Source organism: Mirounga angustirostris, unplaced genomic scaffold (genome assembly GCF_029215605.1).
Source record: "Mirounga angustirostris isolate CCGP_5_RB_7025 unplaced genomic scaffold, mMirAng1.0.hap1 SCAF_8, whole genome shotgun sequence".
NCBI classification, from domain to species: Eukaryota; Metazoa; Chordata; class Mammalia; order Carnivora; family Phocidae; genus Mirounga; species Mirounga angustirostris.
The window spans coordinates 114,711,273-114,733,779 of NW_026991716.1; the positions used below are offsets into that span (position 1 = coordinate 114,711,273).

The 22,507-nt window shown below is 40.7% G+C and overlaps 1 protein-coding gene across 7 annotated transcripts in view; it reads right to left on the reverse strand.

The window, feature by feature from the left end:
• Positions 1-22,507, reverse strand: part of SLC18B1 (solute carrier family 18 member B1) — a 39,806-nt gene that overhangs the window by 3,462 nt on the left and 13,837 nt on the right. For 3 of the 7 annotated variants that reach the window (XM_045865567.3, XM_045865566.3, XM_045865565.3), the window contains 10 exons: positions 22,427-22,494; positions 20,528-20,667; positions 16,106-16,201; positions 15,343-15,416; positions 13,908-14,055; positions 10,697-10,853; positions 6,387-6,523; positions 4,103-4,204; positions 1,985-2,076; positions 768-863 (listed from right to left, as the gene is read on the reverse strand). In XM_045865567.3, coding sequence (XP_045721523.1) covers positions 768-863; positions 1,985-2,076; positions 4,103-4,204; positions 6,387-6,523; positions 10,697-10,853; positions 13,908-14,055; positions 15,343-15,416; positions 16,106-16,201; positions 20,528-20,569 — 944 coding nt within the window. In that variant the 5' untranslated portion in view covers positions 20,570-20,667; positions 22,427-22,494. Of the gene's footprint in view, positions 1-767; positions 864-1,984; positions 2,077-4,102; positions 4,205-6,386; positions 6,524-10,696; positions 10,854-13,907; positions 14,056-15,342; positions 15,417-16,105; positions 16,202-20,527; positions 20,668-21,768; positions 22,000-22,426; positions 22,495-22,507 lie in introns of those variants that run through there. The other 4 variants (XM_045865562.3, XM_064598116.1, XM_045865563.3 and 1 more) reach the window with 4 other exon arrangements.

Consider the following 22,507-nt stretch of genomic DNA (forward strand, 5'->3'; position numbering starts at 1 on the left):
TATCAGGACTTCACCCTGTGGATCTTTTCATCTGCATGTTGATTTATATCCTTTAATCTCTTTTGTAATAAACCAGTAAATCTAATGAGTACACTGGTTTCCTGAGCTCTGTGAATCACTCTGGCAAATTAATTGAACTTAAGGACGTTGTCATGGGAACCTCTGATTTACAGGCCAGTCAGTCAAGTACACGTAACAACCTGGACTTGCAATAAGCACCTGCAGCACAGGGCAGTCTGTGGGACGGAGCCCTTCACCTGTGGGATGTGATGTTCTCTCCAGGTAGATAGTGTCAGAATTGAGTTGCGTTGTAGGACACCTAGCTGGTTCTGGAGAGTTGTTTGGTGGTGTAGGAACCACCCCCACTTCCTAAACCCCCCAACACACTGGAAATGGTACTAGAATCATTTTACCTGGTGATTGTATGCCCTTGTTGTGGACCTTCTCCACGAGAAGGAAACAATGCTGAGACCTTCCCATTGTGCTTTGGCTTTTCAAAAGTATATGTGTTCCTAGACATAAACCAAGCCAAGCCTCGATCCACAACTCATTTTACCTATCGCTGTATTAATATTACCATATATTGTCCTCTATACTATAGTATTATTGCATATACTATCTATATCACAATATTGTGTGACATAAAATCATGAAGATTTGGTCTTGTGAAAAAAACTCCAACATCCTACAAAACTGAGAAATTCAAGAAAGCGTGTGATGCTCCCTGCTATTCACAACACAGCTCCTCAAGCACAGAAGTAACTTACTACGCACAACTGAGGATCTCCGGGATAGTTGGGATTATACTCATTCCTGCAGAGATACCGTTCAGGACTAATATTAGCACCAGCAGCCAGAGCTGACTGCAAAAGAGTTTTGGAGAAAGAAACAAATCAAAACAACATTAGCATGTTGACAGACACAAAACCTCACATTAAGGAGGGCAGGCTGAATCCCAGAGATCTTGTTTCACAGATTACATGACTAGTCTGCCTCATTCCCATCTGATCCCACTTCATTCAGTGATAGCACCCTTACATTTTGGTGGGGGGGGGGAAATCAATTCATCATGATATCTCAATTTCTTTGGTCACACATGTTGCCTGGAGTCAACATGATAAGAGGTTATCACCATACAAAATCTTTTCAAAACTGGCTAAATGCTAATGTTGCTACTTCAATCACTTAGCTTTGAAGTTCAATTGACTGAAAAAAATGGTGTAGAAGGGAAGTGGTAAAGGAAGTGACAGGAAACTAATTTTGTTCCACTTCCTGCACTGTGCCATTTACTTAATATCCATTTCCCCATTAAATCCTTGCAGCAATATCCTGCCAAGTAAGCACTATGATCAGATAAGAAAACTGAGGCTCTTGAAAGCTAAATGATTTGCCGGAGTTCCCATATCTAGTAAGTGGCAAGGGCAGGATGCAAACCCAAATCTGAAGGACCCTGAGATCCTTGCTCTTCCATGTCACACTTTATCCCAGGATTACCTGAAAAGCTCTAAGCTCCCTTTATTTCAGCAAACAAATTACATTTAACAAGCTCCAATGAGCAGCTACTACATGCTAAGAATGAGACAGAAACAAAAGAAAATTTGATCCCAGTCTCAAGGATCAAGAAAGAACAGAAAAAACAAAAACATACTGTAAGAACTATCAGCTAAAAGTAGGTAGCAACAAATGCTATTTTTAAAATAAAGTACAAACAAGCGTGCAGTTGAAATGCAAAGGGAAAAGAAGCATTTTTCCTCATTTGAGATAGATTTTAGGCATTTCTATTTCTATTGGCTTGTACTACCGTTAGCTCCGAATAAGGTAAAATACTGCCAGTCTAACAAACAATTCACTATAGTCCTAAATCAAGGTAATTATTGAAGTAATAAGGTTCAAAATATGAAGCCATGCCCTCGTCCCACCAAAAATTTCTTTAATAATTCTTAACGCTATTCTGCCAAAAATGCAGAAAGAGGAAAAACATTACCTTTTAATGTGCAAGACTGGGATAGGTCCTAAGAGCATGTAGCATCCTGCCGTAATTATGTTTCCCCAAACCAGAAACCATTTCCTCAGATGCTGGTAAAGAGAAGGAGAGTCCAAAAAAACCCTGAGAGGTAAAGCTCCTCCATAAACAAAGCATATGCAAAAAAAATCATTGAAGAACACAAGCCAGGACATGAAAAAAATCCAAATACATTGAAGACAACAAAACTTTACATTTAAGAGAAAATAGGTAGCTGGTAAACAGAAAAGCAAAGACAATATACCCCGAGCTAGGGAGTTTCTAAGGACAGGGATTCCTTGGGAAGGGAGTGTATTATAGATTTTGCACACGATGAACAATTCCAAAAATAACAATTTAAAAAGCAGGCACCACAAGGAACTACCTGGTAGATGCAATCCACAGTCACATTATTTAAAAAGTACCCAATAAAATTATTCCTTTTAAACTACTTGAGTGCAGGCTGAAAATTCTTGGGGCAAAATATCTGCTCAGTTATAGAAGATGGTCTTAACATGTATCATATGATCTCACTAATATGAGGAATTCTTTTTTTTTTTTTTAAAGATTTTATTTATTTATTTGACAGAGAAAGACACAGCGAGAGAGGGAACACAAATGGGGAGTGGGAGAGGGAGAAGCAGACTCCCCGCCAAGCAGGGAGCCCGATGCGGGACTCAATCCCAGGACTCCAGGATCATGACCTGAGCCAAAGGCAGTCACTTAACCAACTGAACCACCCAGGCGCCCAATATGAGGAATTCTTAATCTCAGGAAACAAACTGAGGGTCGCTGGAGTGGTGGGGGGTGGGAGAGATGGAGTGGCTGGGTGACAGACATTGGGGAGAGTATGTGCTATGGTGAGTGCTGTGAATTGTGTAAGACTGATGAATCACAGACCTGTACCTCTGAAACAAATAATACATTATATGTTAATAAAAAAAAAAAAGAGAGAGAGAAGATAGTAGGAAGGGAAAAATGAAGGGGGTGAAATCGGAGGGGGAGACGAACCATGAGAGACTATGGACTCTGAGAAACAAACTGAGGGTTCTAGAGGGGAGGGGGATGGGTTAGCCTGGTGACAGGTATTAAAGAGGGCACGTACTGCATGGAGCACTGGGTGTTATATGCAAACAATGAATCATGGAACACTACATCAAATGATGTAATGTATGGTGATTAACATAATAAAATAAAATTTAAAAAAAGAAGTGGGGATCAAAAAAAAAAAAAAGAAGACGGTCTTATAAAACCAAGCTCCAAATGCTGTTTAAGACACTTGCTTTTTGTCACCCAGATTACGAAGCTATCACCATGTAATTTAGGTCTTGATAAATATTTATGTAAGTTTAATGAAGAGGAGAAACGCAAAATAAATAAACACTAAAGCCACAGAAGCTGGAGATTTGGTGATCAGTACTGTATACCAATCATCTGGACTGAATGGTTTAGACCTAGGCAAAGGAGAATAGAAGGGATTTTCTATCAGGATGGCCACAGGATAGCCAATGTATATTTATGTAGCCAATCCTTTCATGCCCACAGAAAATCTAAATTATCTCCACTCAATGTGCCCAAGTCCTAACTACTTCTGGGACTCCGCCCTAATTTTTAAGGCCAATCCCAATGTTCTTTTGCATCAGGGGACTTTTTTCCTTTAGAAAGTCAAATCCAATAGTTTGTCAACAGCTTCAGTACAGACTCCTTTTTCCCCAGAAGAAGCAATTAATAGTGAATTTTCTCAGAGTGATGGCAGGTTGGAAGACACTGGAACCTCTCCATCGACTCCAAAAATTGAATATAGAATTTAAATGTTCTTGGCCCCTCAAAAAAAAAATTAAAAGATGATATAGAGGTGATGGATGTGTTAATTAATTAGAAGGAAGGCACTCTTGTATTTGGATCCCAAATCACCATGGTGTATACTTTAAATATCTTACTATTTTATTTCTCAATTATATATTAATAAGCTGAATTTTTTTTTAAAAGATTGAATATCAATTCTAATCAGTGGACCTCTAGAGTTCCAGAAGTACAGTCGGAAAACCACTGGCCTAAATAAACAAAAGTGATTCTTAAATGTAGATTCAGTGTACGTACTGGTATTTTATCACTCAGTAGTCCAAACAATGGTGAAGAAATGGCATAGGATAGTGCCAAACCCAGGAATACCAGTCCCACATATCCAGCTGGTAAATTAAACTGTAAAAGAAATTTTATATTAGAGTTATGTCTTTAAGTCATTTTTAAAATAAACATAAATCTTTTCTAGCCACTTCTTCAGTTCTTGTCACCTTGAACTGTTACCACTCAGCATCCTTCCTAATTGTGATCTTACTTTTGTAAACGGATTCCTTTTTCTCTATGAGGGGAAGAAAAACCTAACCAGAGGTCAAAAGTCCTAGATGTCTTGCTTTGTAGCATTTGATTTTGAACATATAATTTTGCTTCTATGACTCATAGCATTTTTTACATGTAAACCAGCATTTCATAAACATTAGTGTGCATTAGAATTACTCGGAGAGCTTCAAAGACGTTCTTAGTTGGAAACAAGGTGCTAACGTGCCTTGGTTCAAGGGATGAAAAAAAAAAGAGGTTCTTAGACTTCAGCCCTAAGATTTCTGATTCAGAAGGTATGGGACGGGACCAGAGAATTTGCATTTCTTTTTTTTTTTTTTTTTTTGAGTAGGCTCCATGCCCAGCATGGAGCCCAACATGGGGCTTGAACTCACGACCCTGAGATCAAGACCTTAGCTGAGATCAAGAGTGGGACACCTAACCTACTGAGTCACCCAAGCACCCCAAGAATATGCATTTCTAATAAGCAACCAGGTGATGCTGACTGCTCATAAACTGAAATGCACTGGTGTAAAAAAACACTGAGGATGATATCTATCCTAACCATTTCAAAGGGATGTTAATATCTAATTAAAGAATTAGATGGTAGGATACATTACAAAAGGTTTTTAAAACAGTAAGCTACCACACAACTTTGACATTGTAACTATTACCACCTTTCTTTGGTTAACTAAGTTGTTCTCATTTTCCTTAATTTCCTTAACTAATTCTTTTAAGTAAGCCCATGAAATTTATATATCAGTCCATATGTGTTTTAAAAATTTTTATGACAAACTAGTCCTTTAAAGATACTAGTAGGGAGAAAAAAAGTCAGAGGTGTCTTCTTCTGATTTTATAACTGGGGGAGACAGGGTGGAACCCTCCTACCCTAAAAGGCTAGGTGACAAATGACCGGACAGTAAGCTGCCAATTCAAACAACTGGTGAGAAGTCAGAAGAATGGCAACAGGTTTTTGATAGAAAAACAGGAAAATACAAAGCTACATCTCTAAGTGTATTTAGAAAATGTATTTAGAAAACAATATTTGTAAAGATTTCTGATAAAATAGTTATGAGCAACTTGCATTTACCAAAGATTGGTTATGATATTTTTTCCTTGGTTAGGCAGAAATTCTTCAGAGGATAGAAAAATGACATTGTTGATGATGGGAAGGGCATGTGTCATCATAAACACAAAATATGTTTCTTGTTACCTCATGGATGCTCACGCAAGATATTATATTATTTTCTAAATGTTGGGCCAGGCACTAAAATCACAGTCTCCACAGTCTCCACAAATCTTTTTGGGTATCTCACACACCCAAAACCGTCTCTAGTGATTTCAAGGAGCTGTGTTTCTGGTAACTGTGCTTTTTGAATTCGCATACCTCACATACAGTGTGGGCTGCAGTTAGAGTTCTGCCTTTATAAACACATATTAATTCTTTCAGTATAATTAACTATCAGACTTAGTAATGCACTTTATCACATTATTAATCTTTTTTTCAGAAATATCTAAGAGCAAATTTCTACAACAACCAACTTTTAAATTCAACATTTATTTTCCAGCAATCAAAAAAAAAAAAAAAATTGAGAGAGACTCTTGATTCCTTTCTACCATCCCAGATTAATACATTCCATAGCCATTTCGTCGTATGTAATAGCCTAAAAAGTAAGTGGACCCAGAGGGGATCTGTTAGAGAAGAACATTAAATGAGCTACTGAGTACCCCAAATGTCTCACTGGAATTCAAACAAGTAGAGGAAAGTGTCCTTGTCGAGCAGCCAGACCTGTGATGACTCAAGCAAGACCTTGAAAAGGAGACAAGTATTCGGGCCACTTAGTGAAAAGCTTCTTTCGTTTACCCTGAATCAGACCCCTAGTCAAAGGGATGTCACAGAGGGAAGGTACAGGCTACACTGGGATGCAGTTCTCACCCTGTCTCCTTCTCACAGTTATCCAGAGCTCTTTCCACAAGCAGGACCCAAGAGCAAGCAATCATACCTACCTTCTACAGTGCAGAGCTCTTTGACAATCAGGTTACCTACCTTCTCCAGAACAAAGAGAGACAGAGTAGGATCAAGGAAGCCAAAACATGAGCTGAGCGAGTTGATGACGAAGGCTATGAGAGCGACCTTGGGTAAAGTGATGAGTTTCCAGAATGAGTGTTCGCCTGGATCAGAGTCTTTGGGTAAAAATTTAAAAAAGAAAAAAACAAAACAAAACAAAACAGAGTAATTAAAATTTTGAACTATTTTGAAAAGTAAAATTGGTAAGGCCATCTTTATTTGGTAATCAAAATAACTGCACCTCTGAGTTTGCCTAAAATTGCCTATTATCTATATTTGCATATAAATTATTCAAACCTAGAAGCCCGATTGAGTTTTCTTAAAAACAATTTCTCAAATTCATAAAGAATCAAGTGGAAGCATAGTGTGAGGAGAAGAGAGGTCTTAGGTTACAGGTTATAAATGAGAAGCAAGTGAGGCCTTTCCCAGATGGGGTAGAGAATATGTAAATTTAGATTTGGTGCATGGGAAAAGCCAGAAGCTTTATCGAGGAACAATGTGTGTATAGTGAGAAGGAATCTAAGTTCATCAAAGAGCACAAAACAACTTTTTTTTTTTTTTCTGATGGCAAAGAAAACACCAGATTGAGAAGGGTGCTACTGAATCATGCGTAAACTACACTGGCATTCAAGGTCAACTGCGCAGACCTCACTTCTAGCATTCCCCTTGCAGGAACCCAGCTTCTTCACTGTTCCCAGCAATAGGAATGGTTGTTTCCAAGCCTCGAGTCACATGCCATGACTCCTTTCTTTTCCTCCTGCTATTTTTTCAAATTCTATCCACTCTGTAAGGTCTGGCTGTGGCCCACAAATTTTACCTTCCTCTGTTTCCTACCTCACTTCTGGTCTCTACCACACCTTTCAGCACCTAAACTACATTTCATTTTACATTGTTTACTATTGTTTGGTGATTTTCCTATCTTCCCGTTAATTTACTGAGCAAAATCTTTGCTGAGTCAGATACCATGCAAAACGCTAGGCAGACAAAGGCAAAGAAGACAGACCCAGGCCCTGTCCTCACAAAGAAGTTACAGGAAGGAATGGAGAGAGCTAGGATGGAACTAGGAGGGAAACTTTCAGAGCATATGAGAGGACTGCCTTAACCAACCAAACAAACAAACAAAATCAGGGAAAGCCATATAAAGAAGGCTTCCCTAAAGTAGTGATATCTAAGTTGATGCCCAAAGCATGAGCTTAAGATGAGCAAGCAAAGAAAGAGGAAAGAATAAGCCAGGCACATTACTCCAGGAATGGTACCATCCAAGACTCAGAAGTCAGGAAAACTATTCTGTGTTTGAGGAAATGAAAGGAGAGAAGCAAAGCTGGAGGATGGAGATTGGCGTAGGGGTCACCAGCAGTGTGGAGAGAGATCATACTGCAGAAGCATGTTTATGCAAGACTCTGTAAAACATGCTTAGAAGCCTGAGAAGTCCCTAGGGAATCCAAACAAGGGGGTAGGAATCAGATCTGTGGTTAAAAAAGACCTCTCTGTGGCCTTGGGGAGAATGAAGACAAGGGGACCAGTCAGGATCTGCTCCAGTGCTGGACCAGAGACGATACTCGCCAGGTGTGGACATGGAAGTTCTTCGAGGGCGAGGATCAGCACTTGTAGATTCTCATTTCTCCAAAAACACTTGTCATGGTTCATTACTTAATTCTTGGTGAATAAGGATCCAGTATGGAGCAAAATACAAAAAAAAAGTACAAAGAATGGTTCAAGAATTTTGAGTGTTACATTTAGACTTGGTCAGGATCCAAGGGATAAAGTTAAACCATGATGTTAGTTTCTTATTTATCAGCCAAATAGTCAATGGTGAACCAAATGTGAGCACAGTCCAGGATGCTCAACTACAGGAGGTGTGCAGTTAGACTTAGAAAGAGGACAAACACCACCATATGGCTTGGTGCAAAAGGGCCAGCAGGGAGAGACTTCATTTGGTGTGGATTTTGAATGGTTTATTAAAGATGTTCATTAGTCACCTTTGAGATATAAATTATAGAAGATCAATTTTAATCGGTTATATTTATTTGCATATAAAAGGCATTATGGATTTAGGGTACAAGATAAACTATTATGGCGGAAATGGTCGCCTTCTCTAAATCCAAAGTGGGAAAAATGAGAAATCACAATGAGAATACCTAAGAACGCCCAAAGCAGCAAACACATGAGTTTAATTAAACTGTGGAAGAAACTCAAGTAATGAAAACCCCTTAGGATGAGATATCTGCTGCAAGAGACACATGGCAGAATCACCTGGGGAGCTTTTCTAAGCTACTCGGGTACTGTCTCTGCTCCCCACAATTCTGCCCTATTCTTTTAGGGGGATGGGACCCCTGGTTGACAATGCTGCCAAAGGAAGCTATTGTTAGAGGTGAGGAAGCAGGGAGGGAAGTGGGGTACCCCTTAGGTGTGAGGGGGCAGGAAAAATGCTGACCACCGCGGTATTTAGTTGGATGATTGAGAAGGTTCAGAAAGACTTCCCAGAAGAGGTAACACCAAGTAAGTTTTGAAGGATGAGGAGGGGTCAGAGCAGATGGGAAGGGGAGAGATTTCAGATCATGTGATTCCTCTACTGAAATCTCACAACAGTTCCTCATGGCTTTCAAGACAAAGTTCCCATTTCACAGATTTAGGGATTTTTAATAAGAGGACTGGCACATCACATCCGTGACCATTTTAGAAATACTTCATTAGAGCAGTACAGAAGAGGGGACTTGGTGAGCAGATACAAAGGATGAGAGAGAGGGAGAGACTAAAGTTGACTCTTAAAACCCCAAAGCTAGAACCACGCTGTCTTATGAGTCTAGAAGGAGGTAAAGGAGTGGGGTAGAACTTGTAGGACACAAAATTCTGCCAATCTCATCAAAATAAAAGAAAATTTCATTTTCTAGCTTCTATCCATAAGCTCTCCAAAAACATTAATTTTAGTAAGTACTCCTTCACAGGAACACCTAAATCTGTATTTACAGTCTTACATTATCAATCTCAGAGTTTTTTTTAATGCCAGTTTTTTCCATTCAATCTAAATAGAAGATCCTTCCATAGATGAACAGCAACTCTGCCAAACCATTTTGTTCATGAAAATATAGCTAACTGGGCCTTCGTTAAGTTCAATGAAAATGCCTGGAGGTTTTAATTGAGGAGTAACAGAAATGAGGAGAAATAAGTGCCAAGTAACTAGGCTGGTGGCAGTCAGGAGGGGCTGCAAAAGATACCATGTGGTGGGGGGAGGAAGGAGATAAGGAGAGCAGGCCAAGACTCTAGAAGTAAAGATGAGGGGGCGGTCCAGGGCCTCATCACAGAAGTTCTAAATACCCTGTCCTACCATGAATTAATAAGAAAAGTCTTTTTTCCCTACACAGTGTGGTAAAGCGTTGACAGAACTCTTTTCCCCACTGCATGAGACTCTGACCTGGTGTCAGTTTCTTGATTATCAGCCCAGTGTTCATCTGTGAACCAAGCAACCAGGATGCTCGACCACCGAAACCACTCTTATAAGCAGAAAGACTGACAGCACCACCTTGCGTTTCAGGGGGGTAGTGCTTCTCTAGAAACTTTCTCTAGCTCTCTCCTCTCCAGCCTTCAAGTTAACTCTCCAGCTCTGTTCCCTTCATCACCTGATAAGGGTCAAATGCCAACGATGTTACTAGGCAATCTCGCTGGTAATAAAAATAACCTTTTTGTGGTAAATGTCATCTGTAGAGAAGGAACTAGAAATGAAACACCATGCTTGGTGTCTCCCTGAGTGTGCTGACTCGGGCGTGTCCCTCATGGTGACCCTAGCAGCTATGTCCGTGCAGCTGTTACAGGATAGGTTGACTCTTATGTGGCATGAAGGTTTGAAGCCAGGGTGACCACCATTACTGCCCGATGCTGCTCTGTGTTCTCCCACTGGCAGCTGGGAGGACCACTGGGGAGAAGGTCTGAGCCCGCCCTCTTGCCTGCAGGCCTTCCAAGAAGGCAGTGCCATTTCTGGCCTTTGATAACTTGTCATTCTGAATATTGAATTAAGTCCAAGAAGACCTCTGATGGGCACTTCACAGGGGGATGTTTTATGATGAGAAATTAAATATTTGTTAGTTCTAAAGGTTAGAAAGAATTTGCAATATATAGAAATTCATATAACTGCCTACAGCAACATTTCTGAAAAGAGAATCAGGTCTTTCAGGGTGTTCCATAAATCTATTATCGATTATATAAAATAAAGTATTTGTTAAATTGGTCTCCTATAAAGGCATAAAAATTCTTAAATTTCAGATTCTTAAAATGAGTAATAAATGCGGTCTTACCATAATTAGGTAAAATGTACACGTTGAGTGGTACCATCAGCAGAACTATGCATCCCAGAAAAATAAAAGGCACCTCATAGCCAAAGGATTGATACAAGAAGCCACCTAAAGGAGGCCCTAACACTAGTCCCAGTCCAGAAAAAATCTCAAGACTTCCCTAAAAATGGGGGAGGGGGGGAAAGAAAATTGAGTCATTATAGTTTGTTTGAAGAATTAACAAATAAAGATTTAATGGACACTATCTGAAAAAATTCTATCCACTTCACAATTTATACACACAAACCCACACAAACCCAAGATGAGCCAAAAACTTAAACATACATATTGAAATCATAGAAATACTAGAAAAATAAAATATGGCAGGGTTTTTTTTTTTTTAAAGATTTTATTTATTTATTTGACAGAGAGAGACACAGCAAGAGAGGTGGAACACAAGCAGGGGGAGTGGGAGAGGGAGAAGCAGGCCTCCCGCAGAGCAGGGAGCCTGATGCGGGGCTTGATCCCAGGACCCTGGGATCACGACCTGAGCCGAAGGCAGGCGCCCAACGACTGAGCCACCCAGGCACCTGACAGGCTTTTTTTTTTTTTTTTTTTTTTTTGGTAATACTTATGGTGGGGAAGTTTTTCTAATTGCAACATAAAACTCACAAGACACAGAAGAAAAAAATTCATAAATCTGATTACATGAAAATATGAAAAACAATGAATGGGTTAAGTACATCAAAAGACAAATGAAGAACAGGGAAAAAATACTGACAAAGGACTAATTTCCCCAATTATATCAAGAGAGCTAATCCTAATCAATGGGGGGGAAAAATGAACAACCCAATAGGAAAATGAGCAAATGCTCTAAGTAGACTATTGACACATAAAACAAAATCCAAATAGCTCTTAGTATATGCCTAAGAGCTATTTGGATTTTGTTTTATGTGTCGCATGTAAAACAAAACTCATCCTCACTTTCAAAAGAAGCGAACGGTTAAACCGCAAGATACAAGTTTTAACCAATCAGCCATCAAACGCTCTGCTGCCAAGAAAGTGAGGAAAGCAACCCACACATACAGTGCCAGTGAATGAACACAGGAGGGCGATTTGGCAAATGTATCAATATTACAAACGCACACACTCTCTGACGCAGAATGCCATTCTGGAAATTTAATTTGTGGGCACAGCCGTAAAGATGTGATGTGGTATCTACACAAGCTTAGGTGTTGCAGCACTGCTCACAGCAGCAAAAGATGTAGACAATCTAAATATTTATCAACACTTTGAGTAAACTATGGCTGTACGTTACCTCCATGTAATGGAGAACTATAAAGTGCCACTAAAGGGAAAGAAAGAGTAAGAAACTCTTCGTATGTAGGCGAGAAAGAACTCCCAAGATGATTTCACTGTTAGTATAAGAGCAAGGCTCTGACGAGTGTAGAGTATGCTACCACCAGTGTAAAGGGAGCAAAGGGGGAAGGAATCATGTCCTGTGTGTGAGCATGTTCACACCTGTTCATACATACATGGACTCACTCTAGAAGGAAACTATAATCTCTGTGGCCTCCTGCGAGAACGATGCTGGACTGCGTGCCTGGACAACAGGTGTGCCCATGAAGGTGAGAAAAAGTAATACATAGAATACACTCACTACATTCTATATTTCCTTTGGCAACTTTTGAATTTTGCACCGTATAAAATTCTTTTTGGTTAAAATTAAAATCAACAAAACAGTGCTATGGAAGATATTGTACTATTAAAAAACTCGTATAGAAATTGTGCCATTTTAAACCAATCTAGTCTTTAGGGGTGCTAAGCAGAGACTGTGGCCGGCAACCTAGCATCCTCAGACCTCACAGAGGACACAAAAGTAGTCCATTGGTAACTTTCAATTTCATAAAGAATATAGGAATTCTGCATTTAGTCACAAGGAAACCATCCAGATCAACTACCATGTTAGGTGTGTCAGCTTTTGGCTGCAATTTTTATACAGAAATGGGGTATGGCAACATGAATCTCCCCTATCGATCAGAAAATCGAAGGGACTATTGCCATCATCACAGGAATTTCTTGGGCAGCACCTTCCAGAGTGTTCCACAGAACAGCAGTTCTTGAAGAGTCAAAAAGTGGTTCCATAGTCAAATTGAGTTGTGGAAAATTAAATAAAATATCTTTACTACAGGATTTCTCAGAGCCTTAATACAGTCACGTGAAAGTTGGAGGACAGCAGGTACACTCCAAACATTTTACCCACAAAACCTTGTTTCACAGAGCATGTCAATGGCCTCGTGTTCTTCTGAACCATTTCTGAGAAATGTATTTCTGGGAAATGTAAATAGCACACCTGTTACGGTGGCCACCACTGCATGCCACACGGCCCCAGAACCTCAAATGAGCCTGAGCAGCCAGCTAGCTAACTACAGATACAGATATTTAACAGAAAGTGGGAAGAAATAATTACCTACACAGCAAAAATACTAATGGCCAAAACTACAGTATTAATATGGATAATTAAGGGCATTCTTGGCACTAAGCTGATGAGGTCCTAAAGTCTAAAGGACAATTATTCCTTCTGAGGGCTGCATTTGGTCTGATATGCAAACCACAGGTCCTTCAGGAGTGCATGGGTCCAGAGGAGAGAGCCATAAGCGAGCCTGCTTGGGGTCTGAGAGAGTAGCCAAGAGCTGAGACAGAAATATGGTATGTCACTAATATTAGATGTCCAGGCAATATATGGGAATGCATGTCAATCAAGTTCTGCATTTGGGGGAAAGTAAGAGAGCACACAAGGACTTCAAGCTCTCTCAGATTCCTACCATGAATGTGGGAAAAGTAGAGGAAGGATTCGAGCATGAATCAAGTGTCTGGCCACTAGGGAATTGTCCACTGTTGCTCAGTCACAGTCTGGGTACAGAGAGACAACAAAATACTACTGGGGAGCTCGTTTTGTTCGGTTTTGTTTTTAATGGTAAAAAGAATATTTAGTGTGAACCACACTTACCTGTCAAACTGCTCACTGAGGGAATCCTAAGCCTAGGAAGAGACCTAAATAAGACTAATGGTACATTTGCTGACAGCCTGCTGCTGGAAGTAGTAATTGGGGTAAAAGGTAACCAAAACACCGAAAATAGGAAAAAGCAGATCTCAAAGAAAGTGTCAACTTGGAAAGGGCAAATATTTTAGCCTACATGAAGAGGAACATAGGAAACATGTACGAAATACATACCAACACCGTAGCCACATTATTTGGAAAAGCCTTTACAAGAATGGAAAAAGAAGCAGTTATTGCCGCCGCAAAGCTGACTGCATCTGCCACTCTCACTAGAAAACACATAGCAATAAATATTGGTCCTTCTGGAACTTGATCCAATACACTAAAAAAGAACAAGACAATTCACAGATGCCAGGCTGGTTTCTATTGTATCTCGACTCACTGAAAATAGTATCTCACCCACAGTTCTCACAATAAATCTCTTTAGAATATGATTTTTTTTTTCAGTTGCTTTGTTATACTTTCAGTAGAAGGGAATTATCTCTTTGTTGGGTGACAGTCTGAGTCATAGTGACAGTTTCGTTGCCCTTTTGTGCTGACATAACTGGGCCTCTACATGATAATCCTAAATCGGCTTTCTGAAGTATGTAGAATCACTCCGACAAGAACATACACAAAAGAAAGACTCCTTGGTCTCAGGTACCCCTCAGTGGTAGAACTCAAATCTTTAAGGGAAAAAAAAAAAAAAAAAGAATACAGAAAATAGAAGGCCATCCCTCCTCCCCTGCAAAAAAAGAAAAAGTGAAAAAACAAAAAACAAACAAAAAAAACCACTTAGTTGGATATGAAGGCTTCCTGACCTTACTTCATCATAATCTTACCATACTCTTTCCATTCCTCTATGTTCCCCAAGAAGTTGTGCAGGCTCTTCCATATGATTTGCCACTTTGTTGTTGGTGCAAGGACTCTATGCTTAAGAACTTCTACAGCTATTTTGCCTCTGGCACTTATTTTCCCTTTTCTGGGGGAAACAGCACTGGGGGGAACCATTCCGAAGGGAGCACATGACTCAAACCCGGCCAATCAGAGCACCCCCCTCCCCCCCACTGCCCGTGTTGCAGGGATGGGTCACCAACAAAGATCAGGCCAATGGCTCCGTTCTGTGAATCTACTGGAAGCTCAGGAAAAGTGGGAAGCTGCTGGGGAATTCTTCCTATGGGAGCTGCTGGGGAACTCTTGCTACCACAAGGGGACAGCCTGTCCAAGAACACAAGAAGAGGAAAGCAAAACCAGGAGCTTGAGAAAGATTTCCGATGACGTTATTTTAACATCTGTCTCCTGAGGTGCTTCAGCTGATTCTTTAATGCAGGTTGCGCTTGAGCCACAATATATCCGTGACTCAGAAAAGTGAGTTAAGTTTCTGTCACTCACACTAGTAGGAGTCCTGATGAACAGATTCAGAAGCCACTTAACGGTAAGTCCTTAGAAGACCCTTTCCTTCATTTGCCCTATCCTCTAAACACCCAGTTCCCTTCACCAATAGCTACATGCTGGGCCCTCAACAGGCAATCAATGGTACTGACTGATTTAAAGAATCCATTAACATTTTAAACTGAAGATAAATGATGAAATCTGTTCAAGCTCCCAAACATATCAGAACATGACTTACCCAAAGAGAATTGTAACTCCTCCTGAGACAAACATTCCTGCTACAAACATAAATTTTGCTCCAATTTGTACAAGCTATAATAAATGTCAGAGAAGAGTGGTAAATTGATGACTGTTACAAGTCCACATCCACATAAACAAATCCACTGCATCAGAAAATATAAGGTTTAGGAAATATACATATACAATTAATATAAGATTATAATAATTCTTTAGTGGAATGACAACATACATTGCTTGCAAACATGGAATAAGTGAAAAATCAATCAACCCATTATGGTAAATGAAATAAGTCAGTCAGAGAAAGACCAATACCATATGATCTCATTCATTTGTGGAATTTAAGAAACAAAACAAACGAGCAAAGGAGAAGAAAGACACAGAGACCCAAACCAAGAAACAGATTCTTAACTATAGAGCACAAACTGATGGGTTACCAGAAGGGAGGTGGGGGGGATGGGGGGAATAGGTGATGGGGATTAAGGAGGGCACTTGTGATGAGCACCAGGTGTTTCATGGAAGTGTTGAATCACTATATTGTGCACCTGAAACTAATATTACACTGATGTTAACTAACTGGAATTCAAATAAAAACTTTAAAAAAAAAAATCAATCAACCCTAAGAATGGAACCATCAACACCATAATTCATAAAATATAATGGTGGCTATTTCTGTATCAATGGAAATTCTAGACTTACAAATTAGAATAACTCATTACACAATATATAAAAATTAAAATGTTCATATGAACTTTAATACTTACATATTTTCCGAATACCAAAGATGCCAGCAAGTCAAACAAAGCGTAACATCCAAAGATCATACCCGTAACTGTATTGCTGACTCCTTTCTTTTTAGCCTTTAAAGAAACAGAAAAGGAAACAAAGTTTGAAAGACAAATTCTCATGCATGTGGAAAGATGGAGCTATTAGATCAGAGCATTGTTTTCTTGTAACCTTTATCTGCATAGCAATTTCAAAGATTATCATTTTAAGATTTTTATTTATTTATTTGACAGAGAGAGAGAGAGCGAGAGCAGGAGCACAAGCAGGGGGAGTGGGAGAGGGAGAAGCAGGCTTCCTGCCGAGCAGGGAGCCCGACACGGGACTCGATCCCAGGACCCTGGGATCATGACCCGAGACGAAGGCAGACGCCTAACAACTGAGCCACCCAGGCGCCCCAAAGATTATCATTTTAAAATAAGCAGGATGGGGAAGGAAGGGAAACTAGAGTAAAACCTAGTCTCTGACATGAAAACTGTTCTCTCACCATACCCATAAGGAATTGTTGACTTTATAACCTTGAGAAAGAAAAACAAAGCTGGAGGCAACGTATTTCATGATTTCAAAAATAAATTACAGGGGTGCCTGAGTGGCTCAGTCGGGTAAGCATCTGACTCTTGATTTTAGCTCAGGTCATGATCTCAGGGTCATGAGATCAAGCCCCGCAGTGGGGCTCCGTGCTGGCCATAGAGTCTGCTCAAGATTCTCTCTCTCCCTCTCCCTCTCCCTCTGCCCCGCCCCCTGCCCCCACTTTCACACATGCATGCACACTCTATTAATTAATTAATTAATAACAAAGCTGAAGTAATTAAAACAGCATGGTACTGGCATAAAGACAAACATATGGAACAGATTAGAGAGCCTAGAATTAAACCCACACACATATGGTCAACTGATCTTCTACAAGGGTTTCAAGGACACAAGGAAGAAAGGATAGTCTCTTCAACAAATGGCACTGGGGAAACTAGACGTCCACAAAAAAAAAGAATGAATCGGACCCCTGTCTTACACCCACTCACAAAATGAACTCAAAATGACTTAAATATAAGACCTGAAACTGTCAAACTCCTCAAAGGGGGGTGCTTCTTGACGTTGGTCTTGGCAATGATTTCTTGGATTTGACACCAAAAGCTCAGGCAATAAAACCAAAAGTAGACAGATGGGATGAGAACTCGGCGATCAATAAGCCAAGGAGAGAGGCCTGAACAGACCCCTCCCTTACAGTCCTCAGAAGGAACCAACCTTGCCAACACCTTGGTCCCAGACTTCCAGCATCCAGAACTGTTAGACAATGAATTTGTTGTTTAAGCAACCCAGTTTGTGGTACTTCGTTATGGCAGTGCTAGCAAACTCAGTGGGCACTTCAACAGGAAGGTATCATCAAAGGAGTCAATAAAGATATGGAAAGAACATTCACTGGTCAAGTCCCATTATCCATGCATGTCCTTTGCTTAGTCGATCTGATAAGTATTTAATCCTAGAGTCTGGCATTATTTATACAATGGCTTTGCAACTAACATTTATTGGACTCTCACTATGAGCCAGGATCTCTATTAAGTGCTGTTTTACATGCTTTCTAACAACTGTTAAATAAGGTATGAATTTTTAGCTGGCCCCATTTTATAGATGAGGAGGCAGACGTGCAAAAATTACACGGTCATGGCAGCCATGATAGTTTCCATCTTGAGCAGGTTCCCACATTCGCTGTGGAGCTGGGATGGTGACTTCAGATATCCCGGAACTACATTCCATGGCAGCAGCTAAATATCACTTTTGGAATGTGGAGGCTGCTTCACATTAGAAAAGCACAAATAGCTATTAAAAGCAATTTCTAGTTCACATGTTGTCCTGTGACAAAGAAGGAGGGTGCCAGAAAAAGGATGAGTAGAAATAGGAATCTTGCACAAGAATTTAAGGGCCCTGTTTCTCCTTTGTCTAATTAGCTCTAGCTAATAGGAAGGATACATGCAGGAGGAAAGGTAAGTTTTCCCAGGGCATTTGGCAACCACTAGGCTTTATTTTAATAAGAAATGAAAAGGAAGAGCCCACTCTTTGTATCTAGATCTTTTAAAGTTAGAATGCTCTCTCCCTGCCTCTGTCTTCTTTCCTTCAGCCTTCCCTCCTGTAAACAAAAAAACTAAATCAAAAACTTAAAAGTACAGCATAGGGAATATCAATACTTCAGTAACTTTGAATGGTGACACATGGAAACTACATTCATTGTGGTGAGCACTGCATAATGTATAGAACTGTCTAATTGCTATGTTGTAGACATGAAACTAATATAACAATGTACGTCAACTCTATGTCAACTTTTTTTAAAAAGATTGGAAAAATTATTAACAAAATAATAAAAAATCAGGGCTCCTGGGTGGCTCAGTCGGTTAAGCGTCTGCCTTCAGCTCAGGTCATGATCTCAGGGTCCTGGGATCGAGCCCCACCTCAGGCTCCCTGTTCAGCGGGGAGCCTGCTTCTCCCTCTCCCTCTGCCCCTCCCTCACCTCGTGCTATCTCTCTCTCACTCTGCTCTCTCTCTCCATCAAATAAATAAATAAATAAAATCTTTAAAAAAATAAATTAAAAAAATAAAAAACCACACATCTGTACTCTGGTTTTCCTTTGTATTCCACTAAGAGGAAGCTAATATTAGTTGCTCTGAGTTCCAACTAAGCCAGGAAATGCTCTGCTAACTTGTTCCAGTTACTCTAGTTCTTCTCTTAATTCCAGAGGCTCTACCCATCATTTTATTTCCTGAAACCCAAAATTGATCAGGCTACTCTGTCTTGTTCAAACATCCCGGATGACTTCTCGCTGACATCTTTGGCATGCAGGGAAGGACCCTTGCCTTCCAGCTCCCCCTGCCTCCACTGATCTGCTGCCTCCACTTGGACCTCCCTCCAGCCCAGGCCCAAGCCACATCAAGTTGTCTGCTTTCCCCAAGAACATGCTATTTACTTTGGTAATCCCATGACTATCTCAACCTATTTCTTTCCTACAACACCTTCGCCTCTGTTGTTCACCTTGAGAACTACATTTCTCAAGACTCACCTTGGATCTATCCCATGAAGTCCCTTTGAGTACTACCCCTTTGTTTCCCTCTCTCTCTCCTTCCCTCACTACCCTCACACAGGACAAAATTAACCATTCCTTTCTCTAGAGTCTCCTAACAATTTGAATAGCCTTTTGGTAAAGGGTGTCCAAATACTCTGCAACTTACGTTTTTTTCACTCCCAATGGATTGACAAGAGAGGGACATTTTCCTGATCTCTTTTCTGCCCTAACACATCCAATGCCTGCATACCCTAGAGCGGGAGGCCATTAACCCTCCCACTCCCATTCAGTAAAGAGAAGTAAATTAGGCCGGTCACTGAACTCCTGAGTCTTGTCTTCGTTGGCAACATGATCGGATTCTTACTATTCTGCCTATCCGTTATGGAGTAGCTGCAGAGACCAAATGGGATAAACATGTGGGAAAGCACACGGAAAACTAAAAAGCACTGTATGGGTACAGAGTCACATTGTTCCTTCAGCAGAAAAGCCATTTCCATCCTCCTTGGTAACGCACAGAATGAAGGACTCCATGTTATCAAGGCAGTGAGAGGACTGAGAGTGCAGTAAGAGCTGAGGCTTTGGCAAAGAGTGCAAAGCCAGTACCAGTCCTTTCAGGCTACATCCCACCCACCTCCAGATTTCAGGTGGATTTTCGAGGAGTTAATTCCCTTCGAGTCTGTGTCAGGGCACCAAGGTGGCTCAGTTGGTTAAGCGTCTGCCTTCAGCGGGAAGGCTGTTTCTCCCTCTGCCCTACTCTCTCTCTCAAATGAATAAATAAAACCTTAAAAAAAAAAATTCCCTTTGAGTCTGTGTCATGACCTATAAAGCCACATAAAAGGCAATGATTGGAAGGAACTAGCAAATATTAATCTGAATTCCTCCTTGGCACAAACCATCACTACTAGATCCCATAAGAAATTCAAGTCGAAAAAGGGGGATTTAGTGGGACCATGTCTTTCTAATTCCAAAATCTTAATAAGCTAAAAACTCCAGGAGACAAACTTCCGGTCTTAGCATAGACCTTTTGCAATAATGCTAAAATCTCGATTACTCAGAGCACCCCCTTTGTTTCAGTTGCAGAAACCAAACAAAGATTGATCAAACTACATGGTAAGCAAAGTAATCCTCAGAAGATCAATTATATTTAGGTGAGTTATCTCCCAAGAGGATTTTCTTTCTGACTGGATTTTTTTCTCTGGTATCAAATAATCCATCAGAAGTCTTACTGTTTACTAAAGTTATATGCATCATCTTTACTAAATGCAGATTTTTACATTTTACACACCATAAAATGAAATAATTCAAAGTGCTTCTTAAAAAATTAAAATTCATAAAAATATAAAAATGTCTCACCTCCTTGGGGAAAAAGGGTCCAAGGATAGAATAGCACATCATAGAACCCAAGTTAATGGAAGCTGCTGATATCAGTACAAAGAGCTGTTCTCTTGAAAGCTGTCTGGGTGTCTCTCTTGCATTTCCTGGAGGGTCATCACCTTAAATGCAAACATGCTACAATTACAGGCATATAATTGGGATTACTGATCAAAGTTTGCCGCTTTTGTGCACGCTGAAGATAATATTTGCAGAGCTAAGAGCTATTTTGAATATAGCACATTTGACCAAATGTAATTGAAAACATATCATTTTCAGGACAGAATTTATCAAACCATCTGATCTGTCTTGCCTTCACTATTTCTTCCACCTTAATAAATTCCTTCAAGAAGGAGGAGGCAACAAGGAGATCTCCAAAGGGTACTGCTCTCTAAAGTATAATGTAATTTCTCCAGTTACTAACTTCATATATATGCTACATGGACTCAAAATGTTCTAAGCACGTCAAGTTAGCTGTTCATTAAGCATTCTAGGGTAGTATTGAAGTTAAGTGTAAGCAGGAGAAACAAGCTAAAGCATTTAATTGGCGAATGAATACTTACAATGGAATGCTGCTGGAAAGACAAGTCCCACAAATCCACACATATGTTACATAATAACTGGCCTTTTGCATTGACTCTTTCAATACTTATTTTCAGGGCTAAGTGTTCATTTAATTTAAAGGCAACAGGTCAATTACTCAGTTTCAAATATTCAGCAAATTTATCATTTTTAAATTCAACGGCTTGGAGAAAAAGAAATTCAAGTAAGAAAACTACTTGGTTTGCTCTACTTTTCAGAGGTTGCTATTGCAGTCCAGGAAAAAAATAATCTGTGCAAGATGAGGAAGTCTCAAGAATCTCTGTAAAACTTCTGGAATAGATGAGGAAGGGAACTGAAAGTTAAAGGAGGGAGCAACAGTAGGTGCTCGAAATGTAATGTTCACCTTTGTCTAATGGCATCTTATTTGAATGCGTTCCCAAACACACGGTATTTATAAAAGCAGCGCTACAGAGGAGAAAAGTCTTCAGAGACTTCGCTCACCCCGGCCCTGAACTTTAACCCGCTCCGGAGAGAGAGAAACTCTAACCCGAAGCCCCCCGCCAGGCCCCAGCCTTTTCGAACCTCTCCCAAACCAACCAAGCTAAAACTAATTCAATCGTCGATAAAGGGGACAGAACCCACGCCACCAAGGGGTGTCCGTCCGCGCCGCTCTCGGTTACCTCCGCGGAGGCGTGGGCCCTCCTGGTCCCCCCGCGCGTCCATGCGCGCGATGCGCGGTGCGCGGAGTCTGGCGCCGCGGCTCCGGGGTCCAAGCCCGCGGGCGCCCTCGGACTCGACCTCGCAGGAGCCACGAGCTGGCGGCGCGTGCTCAGCCTGACCCTGGCATTGTCGAGTCCCCTCGGGCAGCGGTGGCCCTGGAGCTGCCCGCAGCGTGGGAGGACACCTAGGCGCTCCGGGAGGCGGGGCGGGGGCGGGGGCAGGGCGGGGGGGGGGGGGGTGGAAGAGCGCCTTTTTTTTTTTTTTAAAGACACAGGGTACTACCATACTTCACGCCCTTGGATAAGCTGTACTTTTCATTCTGTATGGGGTGGGGTGGGCGGAGAACTACCTACATTCCTCCTAGCCTAAAATGAGTAAAATGTATTTCCACCAAAGGTAAGAAAGGAAGCTGACATAGGCAGAGAAAAGATAGGCTACCACCTTACTGTCACAATCACAACTTGCGCGTGCGCGCGCGCACACACACACACACACACACACACAGAGGCTTCACTTATCTTCAGCCTTATTTACTATTTGGGAACAGTTAACGTTTGAGGCCTGGGAAATTCTTGATTTGGGGCCAACACAAAATTTAAAAGACTATTGAGTTACCACCTTGTTTCAGTCATTGTGAATTTAGAGATGAATGAGCCTCCATCCAGCCTCAAGTAGCATACCTCCACCTAGCAGGTAAAA